The 21,240-nt window shown below is 41.0% G+C and overlaps 1 protein-coding gene across 1 annotated transcript in view; it reads right to left on the bottom strand.

Annotated features, from left to right (window-relative positions):
• The window catches only part of EPB41L4B (erythrocyte membrane protein band 4.1 like 4B), an 85,763-nt gene that overhangs the window by 8,911 nt on the left and 55,612 nt on the right, over positions 1 to 21,240 (bottom strand). The window contains exons 3-8 of the mRNA XM_027451798.3: positions 12,528 to 12,570; positions 10,368 to 10,446; positions 7,269 to 7,313; positions 6,465 to 6,517; positions 728 to 848; positions 42 to 129 (exon numbers count right to left, since the gene is read on the bottom strand). Coding sequence (XP_027307599.1) covers positions 42 to 129; positions 728 to 848; positions 6,465 to 6,517; positions 7,269 to 7,313; positions 10,368 to 10,446; positions 12,528 to 12,570 — 429 coding nt within the window. The remainder of the gene's footprint in view (positions 1 to 41; positions 130 to 727; positions 849 to 6,464; positions 6,518 to 7,268; positions 7,314 to 10,367; positions 10,447 to 12,527; positions 12,571 to 21,240) is intronic.

Genomic DNA, 21,240 nt, shown 5'->3' with positions numbered 1-21,240 from the left:
TGGCCCCATCTTAGTAAAATAAAATACAAGATGTGTCTTACCTTAACTACATGCATATCTACACCATACATTTCTAGCCATTTTGCTTTATTCAAGTAGCACAATTCAGCCTGCGCTGGGCTCTTTCCCCTAAGAATATAAAAATTAGTTTAAAATACAAAGTTTTTGTCTGTTTTAGAGATTTTAAAATTTGTTTCCCTGCTCCTTTTCTTCAAGCCTTTAATCTTAATGACACTAAAGGAATTTCAAGGATATCTTATGCTTTTACCTTCTTCTCTCCAAGTGAAAATAGATCAGAGAGACAAAAACTTAAAAAGGTCTAAAACTGCCAATAAGGATGAGAGCTCAGGTAAGACAGGATCACTGAAATGTACCATATTTACTAAAGCACACAAGAAGTTTTTGCTACTATCCTGGACACAGAACTGTGTGTGTGCATGAAAGAGAAAGGATTGTTTCCAACAGTAAAAAAAAAAAAAAAAAAAAAAAGACTGCTTGAACTGTTACAAAATGACTAATGAAAAGACAAACAAAAACCCTCAACCCCACCAACCTTCCCTGAACTAAAAACTAATTATTTCTGGGGAGGAGGTTTCTGTCTAGTATACTTCTCAACTCACGTAACTGCTGTTTTATGTTTGCTAAGGGGATACTTGTAGACTTTGTAGACTTTGGAAGAAAAGAAAACATTCTGTTGCTAGACACCACTCCCACACAGGTATCCTACCTGCACTCTTTCCATTTCTGGAAAATGTCAAATTCCATTGCTTCAGTCTGGTTTGGTGCAAACCTGAATTCAGACACTAGTTCTGGTGTGTGCTCTGGGTGTTCACACTCTCCCAGCTCAGCTGTAATTAATCAGTTGGAAAGTTAAAAAACAAACAAAAAAAACAGGATGATTAGAAACGTTGAATTTTATAATCTCCACATAGATAGCTATAGTTCATCTGTTTAAGTATGTTGTAGAAGAACACATTTTTGCACATATTTTATATTAAAAACAATCATAAAACCCACCACAAACTCAAAACACTTCTTACAGCAAAATGAAATAAACTTATTTACAAGAGCAGTTTAAGCTCTTGGTAAGCAATTCTAACATTTAAGAACTGCATCCACTTCTCTGGATTTTTATGTATTTAAAGGAAATAAAGTTTCTATTAAAAGAAAAAAAAATCAATGCACTACTGTTTCAGAAAAGGTTACTTTGAAATTTCCTCTGGCTGCAATCATAGAATCATAGAATATCCGGAGTTGGAAGGGACCCTTAAGGATCATCAAGTCCAACTCTTGACACCGCACAGGTCTACCCAAAAGTTCAGACCATGTGACTAAGTGCACAGTCCAATCTCTTCTTAAATTCAGTCAGGCTCGGTGCAGTGACCACTTCCCTGGGGAGCCTGTTCCAGTGTGCAACCACTCTCTCTGTGAAGAACCCCTTCCTGATGTCCAGCCTAAACTTCCCCTGCCTCAGCTTAACTCCGTTCCCGCGGGTCCTGTCGCTGGTGTTAATGGAGAAAAGGTCTCCTGCCTCTCGACACCCCCTTACGAGGAAGTTGTAGACTGCGATGAGGTCTCCCCTCAGCCTCCTCTTCTCCAGGCTGAACAGACCCAGTGCCCTCAGCCGTTCCTCGTACGTCTTCCCCTCCAGGCCTTTCACCATCTTCGTAGCCCTCCTCTGGACACTCTCCAACAGTTTCATGTCCTTTTTATACTGTGGTGCCCAGAACTGCACACAGTACTCGAGGTGAGGCCGCACCAGCGCAGAGTAGAGCGGGACAATCACCTCCCTCGACCTACTAGCGATGCCGTGCTTGATGCACCCCAGGACACGGTTGGCCCTCCTGGCTGCCAGGGCACACTGCCGGCTCATATTGAACTTGCTGTCTACCACGACCCCCAGATCCCTCTCTTCTAGGCTGCTCTCCAGCGTCTCATCGCCCAGTCTGTACGTGCAGCCAGGGTTTCCCCGTCCCAGGTGCAGGACCCGGCACTTGCTCTTATTGAACTTCATGCGGTTGGCGATCGCCCAGCTCTCCAACCTATCCAGATCCCTCTGCAAGGCCTTTCCACCCTCATTCGAGTCCACAACTCCTCCAAGTTTGGTGTCATCAGCCTTCTCATTCCAAACATTCCCCATTCTGCTGCTTGCTTTGTTACATTAGGGTAACCATCCAAACACAAAGACAATGCCCAGTCTCAAGAAACTACTGGTAAGGTTTGTTTGTTTTAAACCACGATGGTGATGTAATATTCAGATGAAGTAATTTTTAAGGAAAGCAATGCTGAAGTATCTCCATAACTGAGGTATCACTGTCTACTTACTTAGGTAGGGCCTGCTATATTTTTTTTTTTAGGAGCAGAACACTTGCAAGCTCTGCTGAGCTCAGGAGGAGATGCAGGTGTTAAGCATCTCAGTGACTTGTGCCCTTAGCTGTGTTGTGCCTGAGACATGCCTTGCTCTGGGAACTTCTCAGCCTCACAGACACTGTAATGCCACTGCTTCAGGTCTGAGACACAAACAGCAGTGGCAAATACACTCTTCAGCAATACCACATCACCTGACATTTGCTGTGATTCCAAACCAATGCTTTTTAAGTCGGTGTCTCTTCAGGAAAATATAGAGGGAATGAAAGCCCTTGAAGAAAACAGTTTCAGTGCTTCAGGGCAGTTTTACACACCATGTGCAAAAACTTCTAACCAAGATTCATAAATCATTAATTCAGCCGCTTTTCTGGATTTTGAAATATTTAAAGGAAATAAAGTTTCCTAAGTTTCAAAAATACCTAGGAGGATACATTAAAACATGAATTTACATGTAAAATGTGATCTGTTAATCAAAAATGTACTACGTGTTTGAGTACACGAGCTATGCTCAAACATTTAGCCCTGGCTTCGACATTTGGCATTCCTGAGGATATTAAACAGAGTTCACTGATCTTCATTTGTAACACATTTTTTTCCCCTTTTCTTTTCACCAGTATTCTTCCATGGTTAGTTCCAGTATCCTTATCTATACATCTTCAACAGATATCTCAGCTTTGCTGCTGTGTTATCTAAATTGGAAGCCTATTTAACACAGATGGTGCTAAGAATTACTGGCAGTCCAATCTCCAGTACGTAAGAGGGGAGCTACAAACACATCAGTAAGGACTTCAAAGGAAAAAAGAGGAAAAAAAAAAAGAGAGAGTAAGAAACCAAGTCTGATGTGTTGACAACCATCTAGGAAAAACATGGGCGATTTCTCTACCATTTAACTGAGAGAAGGCTGGGAATGAAAGCTGATTATGCTATAAGGAGGACATGTAAAGATGAGAACCACCATTCAAAAGTATCATGAGCACGTAGGACAAAATATGCCAGGAGGTGCTAAGGCAGAAGCAAGGAAGCAAAGGTGTTACTATTTCATTTAACAAGGAAAAAACACAACCAGACTTGTTTCTCAATAGCCACACTTACTATTTACTTATTTTCTGGCAAATAAATTGTCATCCTTCTGATCTGTAGAGCTCTAAGAAATGGTCTTGAGAACAACAGCTAGTAAGAAAAAGCCTGCGTGGCTAGGCAGCAGTTGTGTGGAAAGGGACTTTGGGGTCCTGGTGGATACTAAACTCAGTATGGGTGAACAGTGTGCTGCCCCTGCCAGGAAAGCCACTGAGAACCTGGGTTGCACCAGTACGGGCATCACCAGCTGAGACAGTGAAGACCCACTCTTAATTATCCCACTCTGCACTTGTCAGGCCACGCCTGGAGCACTGTGTTCAGTTTTGGTCCCCGCTATCCCAAAGAGGTGTGGGGAGGCTGAAGAAGGCCCAAACTGGGATGATCAGAGGACTGGAAAGCCTGCCATATGAGGACAGACTGAGAGAACTGTGTTTGTTCAGCCAGGAGGAAAGGAGGCTCCGAGAAGAGACCATCACTATGTTTCAGCACCTGAAGAGTAGCAAATGAAGATGACAGACTCCCTTTTTACCAGGAGACAAGTGGAAAAGACAAGAGGCAAGACGAATTGTACCAGGGGGCATCCTGACTGCATCCTGACTTACAAGAGTAAAAATATTTTACAGGGAGAACAATGAATCTTTGGCATAACCTCCTCAAAGATGTGGTGGATTCTCCAACATCTGGTTCAGGAGCACTAATATTTTTCAAAACATGGGGACAGCAGAGGACCCATCTCTTTCCTTGGGGTTTTATGACAGAACATCATACTTTGGTGTTCCTCATCCTCTTTACGTCTCTTTATTGGAGGTGTGGGGGTTACACAGCATGTTTATATTCATTATCCATGTTCTTAAATAAATAACTGCATGAACTGGAGACAACTTTTAAAAAGAAGTTTCTAGAAGTTTCTGAAAAGTACAAAAACATATTCATAGTAAATACCCTGTCGATTCGTTTATACAGAGGGAAAAAAGTTTACAGTGTTTATATGAAGAGATCTGATGATCGTATTTCAATTCTAAATTGAAAGCTGGAAAGCTGAGAAAAAGTTTTTCCTTTTGAGTTTAATTACTACTTTCAAAAGCATACCTGATTAAATACAAAACCCGTACAAGACTAATGAGGTAGTTAAAAACTTATTCTACCAGTGATAACTCAAGTATTTTTTGTTTATAACCGTTACGTGGCTAACCCCTAATTAAAGCATGTGATTAGGCATCTGCTTTCCAAGTTATGCCATACTGCAAATCAGTGTCGTTTTCCAGAGAATTCCTTCACAGGGCTGGCAACAAAGCAATGATTTATGTTTGAAAGAGGATTCATGCAAAATGCCAGCCTGCAAAACTGTTGTTTGAAACAAAGAAAGAATTAACATAGCATAACAATCTCCTTGATAAAGAAAACATAGTGAAACTGAAAGACGTCCTATAAATAGAAGAGGGCTCTTTTTCAGAGGTTTTAGAGTACCTATTCCTCAGTAGCCTTTTAGCTTATTCCTTACCTCGAGGACAGCCAAACTAAGCAGAAAGATTGGATTGTTCAGGGTAAAGGTAACCTACTGGGGAGGGAATAAGCGCTTGACATTTCTTTAGACTCTTCTGCTGAATTAAAAGATTCCAGCATCAATAAAAATGCAATAAATGTTACAGAAAAATGCTAATTATAGCATAAGCCAGCAGAAATAATAAATCAGTTGTAGTAGGTAAAACAATTTTGGAAAAAATTATTGCAATGAGGTCAAGATAGTAGAAAACAAAAATAGATTGCAGAAAAATGTAAAAATACCACCACAACTCTGGTATGTTCCCACATACAGTGTCCAGAAGTCTTAGCTTTGATACCTAATTGGAGACATTGTAAGTACCTATATTCCACATGATGGATGGCTATTTTATTATGTTTAGTTAGTAATCACAGGTGTTAATTACTATCCAAAATGTTGAGGCATCAACCTATCATTCTTTGCTTGGTTGTCCTTGCTTAGACCAGGGGTGAGGTTACCATTGTTTTTATCTGTGAAAACTGAAGCAATGAATCAAATACGGGCTCCAGATTTTCTCCACCTCAAAACCACAAATGGCGTTTGCCTGCAGCAGTTCTTTGCACACCTAGCTGTCAGAGCTGTCCCAGGCAGGTGCAAATGGAAAGCCAGACATAACCTTCTGCCTCAAGATTTATACCTGTTGCTGTTTGGAAATGAATTCCCAGTTTTAACTGTCAAGTCCATCTAGAATCAGAGTCATTTTCATTGCTCTGTTAAACTAAGAGACTCTGCCTCTTAGTAGCACGACTCCATGTGTCATTGCCAGCCACCAGCGGAACAAGAACAGTATTTCTCACTTCAGTTCATTTTGCTGCTGATAAGTGTAGAATGATCCAGATCATGACACTTTCTTTTAGAAAAAATGAACTTGAAGCTTCATTACACAAGTTTTGTCCCTACCTGCAAAACAAACTGCCTCAAATGAACCTTAGTTCTCATCCTTCCATATACTTCTCTCCTCCCCAGTACCTGCCTTTCCCTCCCTTGTGCTACAACCATCTCCTGTTCCACATACTGTTTAGGATCTCTCCCAAGCACGGGCCAGGCAACAGGAATCCCATGTTCAAGGCTACACCTGCAGGGGCTGGCGTACCATAAAGCGTGTACTGCTGGGCCAGCTTCAGGCTCATCAGATAACACTGTGCACACACCACATCTTCTCCTTCAGTAAGGAGCTATTTGTGGTTTCCCTTCTCTGCTCAGCCCCTGGTTTCCATGAAACCTTTGTTCTCTCATGCTTTTGAGGCTCTTTTCCCTTGTCAAATGTGTATGGCATATGTTGTATGGCATACATTGTTCAGGAGTTATGAGTGGAGGGAAGACACAAAAGCCATCTCCCTGAAATTCTTCTCCTCACATAAAGAAATGGCATCAGTGTATTATCAATGAGAAAACAGTAGCAATCAAGTGTGAGAAGAAACCAGTAGGTGAACATTTTAAATACATTAAGACAAATCACTTTCAAAAGGCTGCATACCTTGAAGACACAGAGCTGCTAGTTCAACAGCAGTTTCATACGGGCATTTCAGTCTTAAAAAAAAAAAAAACAAAAAACAAGCTATAAAAACAATGTATTTTTTTTCCTAAGTGACTTCTTGCCAAACAGCTAAAAAGCAGTCTGACAGATGAAAGGGACACGCAAACTTCCACAACATCTCTTAAAACACAAGCTATTAATGATATAAAACGTCTGAAATTAATTTTTACTTGCATATCATTATTTTCTAATTTGTACAGTCTCAGTAGTGCCGAACACATGATATAGTCTACTATAAAACAAGCTCGAGTAATAGAGACAACCATGTTGGTTTTCATTATTTTTAATTATAACAATAAAGATCAGATATGAATTTATTGGCCAGGGTGAGACTATAAACATACAAAATATTTTCTGAAGCATTCACTTGTACAAAGAGTGATGCACTTCATTATCTTTTCCTCTTCTAGTTTACTTGTCAGACTGAAAAATACGGCAAGCTTATGCTACATTTTAAAGTCATAAAAATCAGGACAGTCTTTGCCCTATTTATATATTTCTATCACCTGCTCAATCCACAGAAGGTGTTTACCCATTTTAGTTTTCAGTTATATTTACACAAAGTCATACGTTTCTGTATCCTAAAGGGAAGAAATGCTTATAGAAACGTACACCACATTTATAATCTGTGCATGAATCCCGTAAAGAATGGAAAAGATCACACAAAGTAAATTTTTATGTCATTAAGAGATTAACTATTATAAATACTTTAAATTACAGCTGCAAGAGTGAAGAGGTACTTACTTCCCTGAAAGAATGTCTTGTCGGAGCTGTAATACAAACAGGTACCTAACAAATAAAAATTGAAAAAGTCAGAACTATATAACAGTGTCACCCTTCTAGCCCCAAAGGTTGGAAAAATACCCCAACTCATTGAGTAGTCACAACAGTTTCATTACTTTCCTCTTAAACAAAAGGGCCTTTGGGATCATTCAGACATACCTTGCCACCTTCAAAGTTCCTTAAACTTTTGCTACACTTGAAGAAGGGACTCTTATTCACCTACTGCTTGTGCCCAGTACATCGTCCACCTCCAGGTCACAAACACTGTGCTCCACTCCAAGCACACAAAGGAGCAACCTAAAAGTTACTGACAATCCCATGTTTTCCTGAACTGGTTCAGGCAAGAAGTAAACTATGGGATTTAGACGCAAAACACAGATAAAGGCATGAAGACTTCTGGGGTTACCTCCTCAAACAGAAATACAGAACATGGAAGAAATCAAAGCTGGGCTAAAGAAAAAGTTGAGACCAAATGTTCACTTTAAATGACAGAAGAGCTCTGAATAACAGAAACCTGAATTCCAAGGAGCCCACACATTTATTTTGAAGGCCAAGTAGGTATTTACAGCCTGCAAACTGTAGTATTTTAAGCTCCTGTTAATCTCCAGCTCTAGGCATGCTTCATGTTTCACAGCCACTCAGAGCTGAGGTCTGAGGCATGCAGAAGTGCCCGAGGCCACACGACAGCTCTGTACAGGACAGGATGGCACAAGCAGGCTCTGTACTGCTCTGCATGCTGAGGGTGAGGCTTGCAATGATGAGCACAGCAAGACAAGAAGGCATGAAGCACTGCTGTCAACCAAGTAAAGGAGAACCTCTCCTATCTTTACACAGGATGCTAGAAAGACAAAGTGCTTTGCATCACCGAGGACGTGCAGTGAATGTGGTGAAGAATGAATAGTTGGAATCAGACAGGAGAACAGAGCTGAAAAGGAAGATTAAAAAGATTTCTTGTGATACACTAAAGCAGAATGAGATTTATCCACATTAGCTCTGTGTCACATTTCTGATTCATGTACTTGGCTAATACCTGACTTGCCAAACCTGGGTATTTGCACGCGTAGATTAATGACAGACAAGTGTATTTCCTGTTCCTATTGTTTCTCCCTGATGATCTGCTGTCCCATGAACTCATCTGATTTTGCAAGAAAAATCTGAGCAGTGTTTCTCATCAGCGCCAGCTCAGTGTACAGCACTGCAGCTCTGCTCTGGATGCGATGGCTTCTGCTCCTTTTCTGTATGCAGACGGACAAGCATCTGCATCTCACCTGTTGGTATTCCAGGGCAGCATACCTTAAAAATTCTTCACAACACGCGTGTACAGACACATTCCTCTGTTGTTTATCTATCTTAACTTAACCAGGTCCCGTAAAAGTGACAGCAGGTATCATCCAAAATGTGCCGGATTTCAGTTGTTTTTAAATCAAGAAAAGACAGAGTGGGGCGAAGGGTTTCACCACTTCCACATTGCTGTGATAATTATGAGAGTGCAATGTTTACAGCTGCAATAGGAACTGGATATCCTACTAGAAACATCTGTGTAGGGAACCCCTTAACAACTATCCCCAGTTTCATGGTTACTGTTGTTAATGATCATTTTTCTTCCTCCTCTTCCTCCCATTCCACTTCCACTTAGAAAAATTCTGACCATATAGTTGTTAATCTTTACTTTTTACTCAACATGATACGTGTGATACATGGAAAATATGACCCTGCCAGCATAAAGATTCTAAAAAAAAAAGAAAAAAAGAAAAAAAAAAGAAAAACAGCAGCATTCAAAATTACTTTCCCTCAATATAGAAGAAAAACTACAGCTATTTTTTCAGAGTAAAATCAATTTCCAACTCATTTTCATCTTTCATCCACAGTTTTGCAGTGGTATCTGTCAAGCTTATAATTTAAAAATGTATATGTTCGTAGCACTTAAAATTTATGTGATTATAGTGCTTTTCCAATTAAAATAGTCTTCCAAAATGTTACCTTTCAGCAATAATTAGATCACAAAGAATCAGATGTTAATACTTTCAGAGGAAATGTCTTACTCGATCACACAGCTCAGAAATCCACCACTCACAATAACTAGGATTGTAAGCTTCAGAGGATTATGCAAGAAATCTTGTGGTAGACAGTAATGGAATAATTTGACCACAGGGGAAATTTAATACTTGTCAGACATACCCCGATGTATGAAGACATATCAATTTTCAGAAAACATGTATTATCCCTACTAATTTAACTGCATTTTCTCATTAGAGAAGCCCAAAAGTCATCTTAGGTTTTGAACTAAGATCTTACACTCAATCATGTAATTGGCAGGGAGTTCTGGAGGTTAATTATGTGTTGTATAGGAATATACCCTTCCTTTGGATCACCACTGCTGCACTAAATTTATAATGGATACCAAGGCCTCCATAGCAGTCTTATAGTAAGTTGGTGACAATTAGCTCTTTGATCTTCTTGTCTTAGGCAGTGACAAAAATAATTGGTCAACAGCGCAGATAGGACAAGAGACCATAAACACAGGCCAGCAGACCCAAGTTTCCTGTAAACATCACAGGTACATGAACTAGAACAATCAACAATCCTTGAACATCCTAAATTTGACTGGGAGTACAGTGATTATTACCAAGCAAACGAGAAGATATAGAAAGTGCCCCACTGTGAGAAACAGATCCAAAAACGATAAAGGAACATTAAGGTAGATGACTGCCACACCAAGATGACAGAAGGATGGCACCCCTCTCCTCTGGGTGCTCCTTTCCCAGTTTTCAGAATATCCTCCAGATCACACCTGGGTACTGTGAACCCAGCAAGGGGTAATGCTCACAGCCCAGAAAACAGCCTACCAGATTTAAGTAAAAGATCCCTGGGTATTTTAAGACGTCTACGCAACAAAGTATTTTTACCTTCTGCAACACGTGGGAAAGTGAAAGAGATTCAATCAACCACCCAGGCAACTCAAGCAGTCTATTCTTCCCATATTTCTGCTGCTTTTGCACCATTATTAAACCACCTCTGAATCTCAGGGCAAGGCGTCATTGAACCATGCGTAGTTCCTACCTTGTAAACTCCTCATGAAGGTTGTTCGGTTCTGATGAATAGTACTTAATTCGAAAATGCAACGTGTACGGAGGTCCAACTGTATACGCAGAGATTTTAAATGGGAAAAAAAAAAAGTTTAAACTAGTTGCGGTTCTGCTAAAGCACAGCAATAGTCACCACCCCACAACCAAAGAAACCCCAAATGAAGTATGCTTTCAAATTCTTCAAAGAAGCAAATATTTCATGTCATTAAATTTTAAGATGCATGCAAAAATACAATAGAGGACTACCATGCCTTATGATACTCTAATCATTACATTAATCAAGCAACAGTACATTCGGGAAACCCATTTTTATTCAGAGACATGTGCCCTGTAACATGCTATGAATGACAGCAAGTTCCAGGTACACTGCTAGTTGCTGAGGGGTGGGGAGATGGGAGGGAATGAGAGGGGAAAGAGCGATGCTTCTTGCTACTGGGCACAAACAACTAAAAAAATAATCAAATACATCAGTTTTGTTAAATTATCAACATACATCACTACTAACATGAGACTAGCCAACGCATCCTTATCTGCCTCTGTCTCATCTTCTAGACTGACAGCCTGCAAGTATCTGAAGTGCTGGAAAAATGACTTTTTCACCTTTTTAAACTTTTCTGTAACACAACACCAACACAGTATGTATGTGCCTATTACCCATCTATTTTACTGAAAGACTTGCAGCCAAAACTCTAATTATTAGAGCTTTGACTTCGTCTCCAAGGACAGCTCCAAGAAGACAGGTTACAGTACTCCAGGCTGATAACTGGGCGCCACTGGTAGGTTTGGATCAGCAAGGTAATGACTCTTATCTGCTCGCTGCCAGGGGGCAAACCAGAGCAGTGAGCAACATCCATCCTGAAAGGGGAACTCTTCTCCGAGCACCTGCTGAATTCACGGTAATGGGATGCATCCTGTTGTGAGGCAGAGCTTTACAGCACTCATCACATTGCTTTACTCTTCACGGCTCCTCACGTCAGGGCTCAGCCAATTTGTTTTCAATGCAGGCACTTCACAAATTAAACTCAGACAAAATACTGCAACTAAGCTGGTCGAAGGTGTTACAGAACTGTAGATTCTCTACATTTTAAGACAGATCAAGAAGAAGACAAAGCTATTTAAGAAAGCGCACCTGCAAAACACTTAGCCACTTAATGGTAAAGCAATCTGTGATGGGATGAAAAAGTTAGAGAAGGCCACCCAACACGAAATTACCCGTAACAGGTATCTTTACTACCTATTCTAGCAGAATGACACCCACATGCTGTGGGGTGAAAACAAAATGTCTTAATGGCCTTTGAAGAAGAGCTTCACTATTCACAAATAAATAAATAATACGATATATATATGTGTGTGTGTATATCTTTATCTATATAGATATCCTGATGCTTATTAGGAAGAAAGGCAAAGCATCACTGAAGCAATCAAGACCCACCTTTGTGAGGTCCTGTAATCTGGTCAACAACTCCCTTGCAGAACACTGCATTTTAATCTTACAGAAACAATATTATCAATTGGCCTACAGCTGTTGCCAAGCGGAGCATATTAACAAAACAGGTTAGTGCTGATCCTGCTCTGCACCCAAGCCTGCAACTAGATTATTAGAGCTACAGGAACAACTTGTGCACCTTAGCAAACATCCACAGAAAACTCATTGGTGAAGCCAACCCCTCTGTTCAAAACTCCCTTTGATGAAACACCAGATATTTCTGCTAGTTTTAACATAATGCACAAAAAAAGACAATCAGTGTTACAGAATAAAATATCTTCCATTTACTCATCCAAAAAAAAAAAAAAAAATCACAAAGCCTGTTATGGATCAGAAACAGTGACAGAAACCAAGATCTGTGTCCAGGCAACCTGATTTCACAGATCAGACTAAAATTACCTGGCAACCTACTCTATCTCAAACAAACAGGACATGTTTAATGAGGGTGCAGAAGACTGGTCTATTACTTGTAAGTGCTCTTGCATTTTGACATACAGACACAGCCAGCCAATTAGCCATTAAATTAAATCTATTTTCTAAGAAATATTCAGTCTGTTGAAGGCCATATTTACACAATCACATTCAAATACTCCAAGTTCAAACTCTTAAGAAAGTAACAAAATAAACAGACATAGACATGGCACTTACTTTTTATTTGCTTCTTAATGAATTTAGAATGGTCCAACCAATGCTAAAAAAAGAAAAAAAAAAGAAAAATCAGTGTTTAAAAGCAGTTCTATTCCAGGATTTTGCCATCACAAGAAACTAATTACAGTAAAATTCAACAGTAATATTGCCATGTCTATTTGCTAAACTTCTGTGCATTTGCAGAAGTGTTTATTTGCACATTTACCAGCTGACAGGCATCTTTTTTTCAAGATGGAAAGCCTGACTTTTATATATATCTGTACTGCCTGGGAAGTTTCACTCCTTTTGAGAGGAGAAAGCTCAAAGTCCAAAACCTTAAAACAGTGGCATGTAAGGAAAATACAGTTCTGTGCCCAGGTTCAACAATTGCCCTGAGAATAACAGGCCCAACCCTTGGATTTCATTCTCCTTTCAGCTCCTTTATTTCATGGAAACACTCTAGATCCTGTATTGTCCTGCTTTCTATTGCTCAATAGCCATGGTTTTCAAGATAAGGACGAAACCCCACTAATAGCATTTAGGGAAAATTGGGTTATATTCGCCCCCCAAGCTGTTAAATAGGCATACCTGTGATGACAAAAAAGTATGTCTCCCACCAAAATTCATACACTCTCTCATCAGTGTAAGTTGTACCTACAGAAGAGTAGCCATAAACGCTCTCTAGTGTAAATGTAGTTTAAATCTTTGACTGTGCACCATCTCCTACTGTGAAGCTTGATCTGAAGAAACCCCATATAAATACTGCTACCACACAAGGTAATAAAACACCATCTGGACTTCCATGAAATAAACATTCTTCTTTTTATATATGCATATATTAATTTTAAAATAATAAAGTAGGTACCATTGAACAAAATCTTGGCAGAGAAAAACCTTCCTTTTTCCCTGTGAGAGCATTTGCATTTTCAGAAAAAAAGAGAAATAACTCCTAATTACTTCATTAACACAGCCTTATTATGGCTAAATATCTGTGAAAAAAAAATGTTAGATAGAAATGTAGGAATTGATTATGTCCTAAACAAAGACAAAAATTATTTAACAGGATAAATGGGTATAGCTTGAAAGTTTGCCAGCTTGAGATCCCTAAGGTAAATAAATCTCCAAAAAAAAAAAAAAGAGGGAGAGAAACCATAAATATTGTGAAAGTGCTTTTATTTACACTAGACTTGCTAGACCTCCTTAGGTGAGGCTTCCAATTAATTGATCCTTACAATCTGAGAAATCACTACCAGAGTGGAAATAAACATTACAGCAGCTCATAAAAGTATATTCCTTAGAGTTGCAAGCAATTTATTTTGTTACGACTTTGCTCTCTTATGAAGAATTATACAAGGAACTACATCAGTTTACAGAAGCTTTACAAAATGGCAAATTTCTGATAATGAAAAATAATCAAAAAGAAAAAAAAAATCAGCAGAAATTATACAAGCCTGTTACTTTCACACCTCCAGGGCAAATTAGTTTTGTATACTTCAAATACCTAACTGCAAAATTGCCTCTCTTCACTACTCATTTTTGCTGGATATAAACAAGTCACAAAGCCAATGTATACTGGTTCAATTAAAAGAAAAGTTTAGCTTCATGTTAATAAAAAGCACAAAAAACATCTGTGCTACAGGAGAAAATCTCCAATACCTTTTCATCCATGGCTCGTTAGTACTGTGTTCAGAAATCAGCATCACCCAGTCCAACTACAATAATTTCTAATGAAGCAATAGCTAATAAAACCATCCTAATCTGAGAATGTGGTGCTCTAGGTATACTAGAATTAGTATAGCAGCAAGTTTCCAATGATTAATCATAAATGTAAATACTGTAAAGGAGGATTATAAATAGTTAACAAGACTCTAGGAACTACTCGCTCAGGCCATGAAATGAGACCACAGCCTAAGCAGGACACCATCTGCAGTGGGCCACTCATTCTCTGTACCCCAGCAGTCAGAGAGCCAGACTGCTCCAGGAGATGAAACACAGCAAGCATTAATGCCATCTTTCTTCAGAAGTGAGACCGTTTTACCCATGCCACATTATGGTGGTGACAGGGCCACCACACAGATCACAAAGTAAAAACACAGAGGTAGGCCATCGACTGGCAGTATGCTTGACCTAGTGTCCCCAGGCCTGGCAGTTTATGAAGATTTGTGAACTAATGCTGAGTAAAGTCAGATATTTTGTGCAACTTCTGTGAGAAATCAGGCTGAATTTCAACATTCCTTTGTCTCAGATACTGAGGGCTTCTTCACACTGGAAATCATGTCAGCTTTCCAAATGTCCCTCTGAGCTCTAGTAATTTTGCCATCCTATTCTTCCTTTTCACCTCAATTGCCTAGACGGTTGTTGTAAACAGGAACCCAGTATGTGTGTTAAGAAAAGCTAATGCACTGATCTGTGAGGCAATGAAGGCTACAAGTGAGAGGTCTGAAGGCTTGAATACTTTGAGGGTGTAGCAAGTGATCTCAAAAACACTTCTTAATGAAGCAGAAGAAAACCTCCAAACACTGAGTCAAAGATTTCATGGCATTCTAACTAAAGCCAAAAGGGTCCGTGCTGGCCTATACACTATACCAGTTACTGACTTCAGAACAGGAAAATAAAGTGGATTCAGAATTCTCACCAGGAACTGAATAGAAACAGAGGGAGCTTTTGTTCTCTCATCAACTGTGTCTGTACCTTTGCCTACCTTGTGCTCTGGCTAAACAACTGCATGGTATTGCAGGGTACAAACTCAAGGAGACACAACTTTGGATCTCACAGTGTAGGATCGAGGCTGATGATATACAATACATTCACCAAATCCAGACTGGACTCAAAAGCTCGAGTGCAGAACAAAGAAAAGGAAATGGATTAACTGATTTAAGACTACGTTACAACATGAAGATAGCACCTAAGCTCCTTTACCCATGGTAAGGGAAAAAACAAACAAACAAAACAACAAAATCAAAACATTGTCAAACTGCAGGTATTCAAGTTTCACGATTATTCTGATTCTGTCAGGTACACTAAAACTTCAGTTGCTGGATTAGCCCCCTTACATTCTGTTTAATCCCAATACATTTTCTTTCTTTAGTCAAATGAATAATGTTTTATATTAGTTAGTACCATAGGAAAGAGTAGTCACTGGTTGAGATTCAAGTGCTGAATTTTTAAAGAAAGGATTAGCAATTTCTACCAGGCAGCCATACAAATGGAAAATACATACCATTCAGTTCCACATTATTATTTTTTAAAAGATTTATTAAAATACTGGTAGCACAGACTTATCTCAGCACATTCCCCAATTGATCATTCACTTCATCTAACTGAAGATGAAAAAATAAATATTTCAACACTTCTTAAGTGATAGCAACCAATATTTTCTCAAAACCTAATAGTCATACAGGAAGGTAAAGATGTATTTGTGTCAATATATAGCAGATAATCTGTAGTTACTGGAGCAGTCTGCATAAGGACCACAGTGACTGCTAAAAATTAACTGAAAGAGGGAGTATCAGTGGTTGACACAAACCCATCACACACCTGTGCTTTGCAAATTCCACTGGCTCCCCACTTGCTTCATAAAAGAATGAAAAGTCCTGGTCTTGATCTATAACAGAGGTGACCTGTAAAGGAAAAAAATTGGGTTTGACCCTTTCTGGTTGGCTTGCTTTGCTAGTTTAAAATGCACGAACACCTGGAATAGACTGCTTTCCCTTATGCTTATATATATACTTAACTATCAAAACCAGAAAGCCCTTTCTTACTGGAAGTCTTATTTGCTGTCTGAAAAAAATATTGTTAAATGCTTTCTCAAGTCATTTCTGAAGGAACTAAAGGAAATTCAGAAAATAAATCTTTTCTGAAGGAAAAGAAGGAACCAAAACTGGTAAATACTCATGTTCAGAAGAGAAGGTGTTCTAAATAAAAGCTGGCAAGCTTTAAACCAGAAATCAATTATCCCTTCTAACATCTTCTTACTACCTGATTTCTTAGGCACCTGAAACCTACCAAACTACCTGCTATTAGCCATGAGGCTTTCTAAAGCAGAGAGGATAAATTTGTCATATATGGGAGAAGGGAATCACCCACACCTCACCCAACTCCCCCCCATCCAAAAAAAAAAAAAAAAAAAAGAGAAATAAAGTCCAATAAAAACCCTATCCTGTAAATCAGAGTTTGGGTCCACACATTAAGAACATAGGAACTAACAAAAGAAAATTAACCCTTTCTCTTTCCTTCTGAAGGTCACCTTTGAAATATTATTCTCGTAGTAACAGAAACCTGAACCAGAATTAGGATTGCACAGAAAATCAGGGACTAGACTAGCATGGAATTAGAAAGAGTGTAAGCGCCTGTGAGTTCAAAGCTGAGATGAGATGGCTCCTTACACCCCATATAAACTTTCCAGGATAGGTCAAAGAAGCTATGTTGCACTTGAAATTGCAGACAGAGCAAAATAACTTTCAGATAAATTGCTCAGGTACAACTTAGGATTTAATGAACACCCAGGCCAACAGTGGTTAATAGCTTTATTAGAAAACTTGGTGACGGGACAGAACGCCCCATACAGGGTTACTGATGGCTACAGAGAGCACTGCTACACAGGCACCTTGCCAACCAGGGGACCTCAACCAGCTAAAGAAATTATTTTTATGAGGATTTTGTGAGATCAAAGCAGATGATTAAAGCACCCTGTGCCCACTGGGGAACAAGGCTGGGGGTGCATGCAGTACTGTGAGTGGCTGAGGGGCAACTCTGCAGAAAAAAAGCCCAGGGCGTCCACGGTGGTGCCTGAAGGAGGAAGCCCTGGGGACGCCCAGCCTGAGCTGTGCCAGCATACTGGGAGGGCAGGGCGAGCTGGTGAGCTCCCCAGTCTGTACCAGAAAGCATTTAGGTTATGGGGCAGCTGGAGCCCAGGCTACGAGAGGGGAGGTGAAAGGCAGGGCAGCCTGTCTGTGGCAAGCTAAATGGCGTGGGGGAACACCAGTAAAGGAGCCCTTGTCCCTCAGCCCCTCTCCTGCTTTCACAGCAGGGCATTTTCCAGGCTTCCAGTTTTAGGTGCTGTAAGAGCAGGCATGCTGCTAGGCCCCCGGCACCAAGAGTGCCCAGGGGGAGGGCAGAGGGCCCTGAGGCACGGGATGGGAGCGGCCATGTGCTGAGCAGCAGGGCTGGGGCTGCGCACAGCCATGGGGAAGGCAGTTCTGAAGGCACCAGGCTGGCTGCGCCTCACCCTTTTGGGGATATGGTGGGGCACTGCTGTGGGCCTTGCTGAAGCCATGGGCTTCATGGAGTTCGCTGCTCTTCCCTCGTCCTGCTAGGCATTCATGCCTTCAGAGCATGGGCTTGGGCACCGGGGCAAAGAGCCCAAGCAATGTAGCACCTTCCATTTTGGGCTCTACGAGCCTCCCCTGTGGCTGGCTTACCACTCGCCGAGCTTCAGGGCTTTCTGGTGACAGCTAAGCTTGGCTGGAAGGAGGACCACCAGAAGTGGCTGCTCACCTTTTGTGTGGCACAGGAGAAAACAGATTGCTGTGGCAAAGAGGAGAAGCCATGCGCCATGAAGAGGATGTGGAGGAGAAATAGTGCCTGTGACAAAGGAGCAGTACCCTGCAATGCGACTGACGATGTGGAGCCCATGGAGGTAGATTCACCTCAGGATGAAGAAGAACCAGTGAAGACATGCACCACCACAGATAACATGGCACAACACCAGTGTGCCAGGACTCCCTGCTGGGCAGCCACATCAGTGGTACCGCAGGAACACCTGAACTACTCCATATCTGCAGCATGGCCTCCGTGCGCAGAAGCAGCTGGCAGAGGACATCCACAGATATCTTGCAGGTTTGTCTGCAAGTTCTCCTAGCAGTCAGTGATTCCTTTGTTGCTGGGAGAGCTTGCAGGCTTGCCTGCAGCATGTCCTTCCTTCCCACCACTGCACTGGGGTTACAGGAGCTTCCCACTCTGTCCCCCAAGAGTGCCACTGTGGGCCTTGGGTCCTGAAGTCTGGGGGGGTATCTCAGTCTGAGGACAAGAAGGCTACCCAATGGATGCTTGAAGACAAAGACACATTGTCCATGGCAGTGCACAAAGAACAGGAGCAGATCAGTCAACGCAGTTAGGGAGACGGCTGCTCCCCTGAAGCAACAGAAGACTTCGGGTCTGCCTGGAAGAATTACTAGAATGCATTAAGGTCCATTGAAGACACTTCATTAGGAGTTCTTCCCAAGACTGGGCAATAAATAATAAAAATCATTAAAAAAAAAAAAGTAAAAAAAAAAAACTCTCTCTTACTTGTCATTTTGCAACTGCATCTGGACTCCCACATCCCCTTCTGCTCTCCCCAGTGCAGCAAAGATACCGATGTGTGCAGTGTGGGCCCAGCCCAGGGCACTGAAAATAGTGATGGCCTGGGGCACACAGCAGGCAAGGGCAGGCTGAGGGAACTCTTTTGGTCAGCAGAGAAGGCTTGGGGGTAGACCTGATGGCTGACTATAGCTGCCTACTGCGAGGGTATAGAGAAGGTCTTAAGTCTTCTCAGAGGTGCGCAGTATCAGAAAGATGAGTGGCACCAGGCCCACACTTGTAGGTAGAAACATCACAGCTAGATGAAAGGAGACCATCCCTACAGGGGCGTGCAGACAGAAGAGGTATAGAGAGAGGCTGTGGAGTCCTTGTCCTACTGGGTATCTGACCTTGACCAAACAAGGCTGGACGTTCCCAGATGTCACCTTGTACTTCATGTGCTGCTCAGTGATCTGGCAGATGCAGCCCCTAGTCTTCCCAGATAAAGAGGGGAGGGTGATCAGTTGGTTAATTCTAAAAAAAATTTGCCTGGACTGCAAATACCACGAATAGAGGCAACCTCCCTCCAAATTAAAACCCAAAAACTTTGCAACAGCTCTTGCTACTGATAATGATACAGAGGTAAGCTAAGAAAATATTTAAACACAAGCTATGTTCAGAAAAAGATATTCTATTCCTGCAATGAAAGGAAGGTGTTTGCAGCGTGCCAGTAATTTTCAGTTTTCCTCTATGCCAGCTCCTAAAAATGTTCCAGTGGAGATGAAGATTCTCATACAGTTAATCCAAGCTGGCTGCCAATAGCCTTGCTTTCCTCTTAGTTCACTTCTGTGAAATGCTAAGAAACAGCCCATGGTACCTTGGGAGTCTGCAGCTCTGGGCTGAAAAAGTACTCTAATATCATCATCAGAAAGGAACTCAAAAAACCTAATGATTACCTTTATCTCAAAGGCAATACAGATGCCTAAATTTCATGCTTGGGAAGAGCACAGAAAGCTGAGGAAGAAATTAGTTCCTGTTCCAGCAGTCCTGTTTTCTGACCGGAGTGTGTTGAAGCCTATTTGATCTGTAGATCACTTTCTCAGGGCTTTTGTAGAGTCAGGAGAAGAACTGTGCCTTTCCACGGAAAAAGCAGAGGATGACAGGAGGGCCAGCAAAAAAGCCATTTGAGGAAACCAGTAAAAGCATAAGTAAGTCACTTGTGCAATTACCATGATGTTGGAAACAACTTGAGAGGGAAAGAAGTTTTGTAATGCCATCTCCTGCATGAACATTCATGAAAACTTATTTTACTTTTTACCATTTCCATTATGCAAAAAAGCTTCTGAATAAACTTATAAAAGAATGTGGATGGGGGTGCCTCTTTTTAACACAAAATAGCACTTGAAAGCTTCGGTCCTGTCAAAGCACTGTTTTCTGTTTGTTTTAAGTATCTGACTCATTCAATCAAGAAGTCATTCAGATCAAGAAGTCAACATTCGGCATCCAGATTCCCCTGTTCCATCCCCTAATGTAAGCAACCTTTTAATGTAGTTACTAGTTTCAGCTGACTCTTCCAAAAAGCCCACTGCAGGCACTTCCATATGGCTGCAAAAGGAAGACAAGGAACCCTACAAATATCACTGTAAGGTATATATAAAGTTGATGAGTGATTCAGACCTGCCAGTATGAACTAACAATGTGAGGCACTCAGGTGTCCTGTGCCATCCCTGCAGGTTTCCCCATTTCCCTAGAGACACAGTGACCACTATTACCAGGAGACAGTAAGCTCTGTCTTTTCTCCACATCCGTGGTTGGACTCTCTCAGCTCCAGCTTGTACTCCAGTAAAAGGATCCCCTTTTTCATGAAAAGATCCTCAGATGCTTCAGCTGTTCTCATCCCTCACCCTTTTAGAGTTCTTGGTAAGAGCAGCAACTTGATGCACTTTAAACCAAGAAGTCCTTTTGTCCTAGCTTGTCATCTGAAAGCATCAAACATCCCATCCGTGAGGAGGCTGGCAGTCCATTATTCTGTTGCAAACGCGGTCTGCTGTTCTCAAGTATCCACTTAAATCTTCACTGGACGCACTCTGCTGACCCTTGCATGCTTTTGTGAATCCACTCAAGCGCATGTATCTTTTCCCAATGACCAAGCATAGAAGCAGTCCATCTTTGCCACAGCGTACATTTTTTTTTTTTTTTTTTTTTGTGGACTCCAGTTTTATGGTCCTCCTGCCTTGATTACAAAAAAAAAAAAAAATTGTTTTCTTTACTTTCACCCCTGTCCTTAAATACTTGAAACAACATGAATGTTCTATGGCATCCACTCTGTGAAAGAATTAAGCCTCAACCATAAAGCTTTTTTATTTTATTTATTTTGCCAATTGTAACCACTGTGCAGAACAGAGCAGGAATTAGTGTAATGCGTTTAAGTGAAATGTGCTCAAGACCAGCCACT

The sequence above is a fragment of the Anas platyrhynchos genome, chromosome 2, assembly GCF_047663525.1.
Source record: "Anas platyrhynchos isolate ZD024472 breed Pekin duck chromosome 2, IASCAAS_PekinDuck_T2T, whole genome shotgun sequence".
Lineage (NCBI taxonomy): Eukaryota > Metazoa > Chordata > Aves > Anseriformes > Anatidae > Anas > Anas platyrhynchos.
The sequence above is the reverse complement of the archived record's forward strand: the minus strand, read 5'-3'. Positions and strand labels throughout refer to the sequence as shown.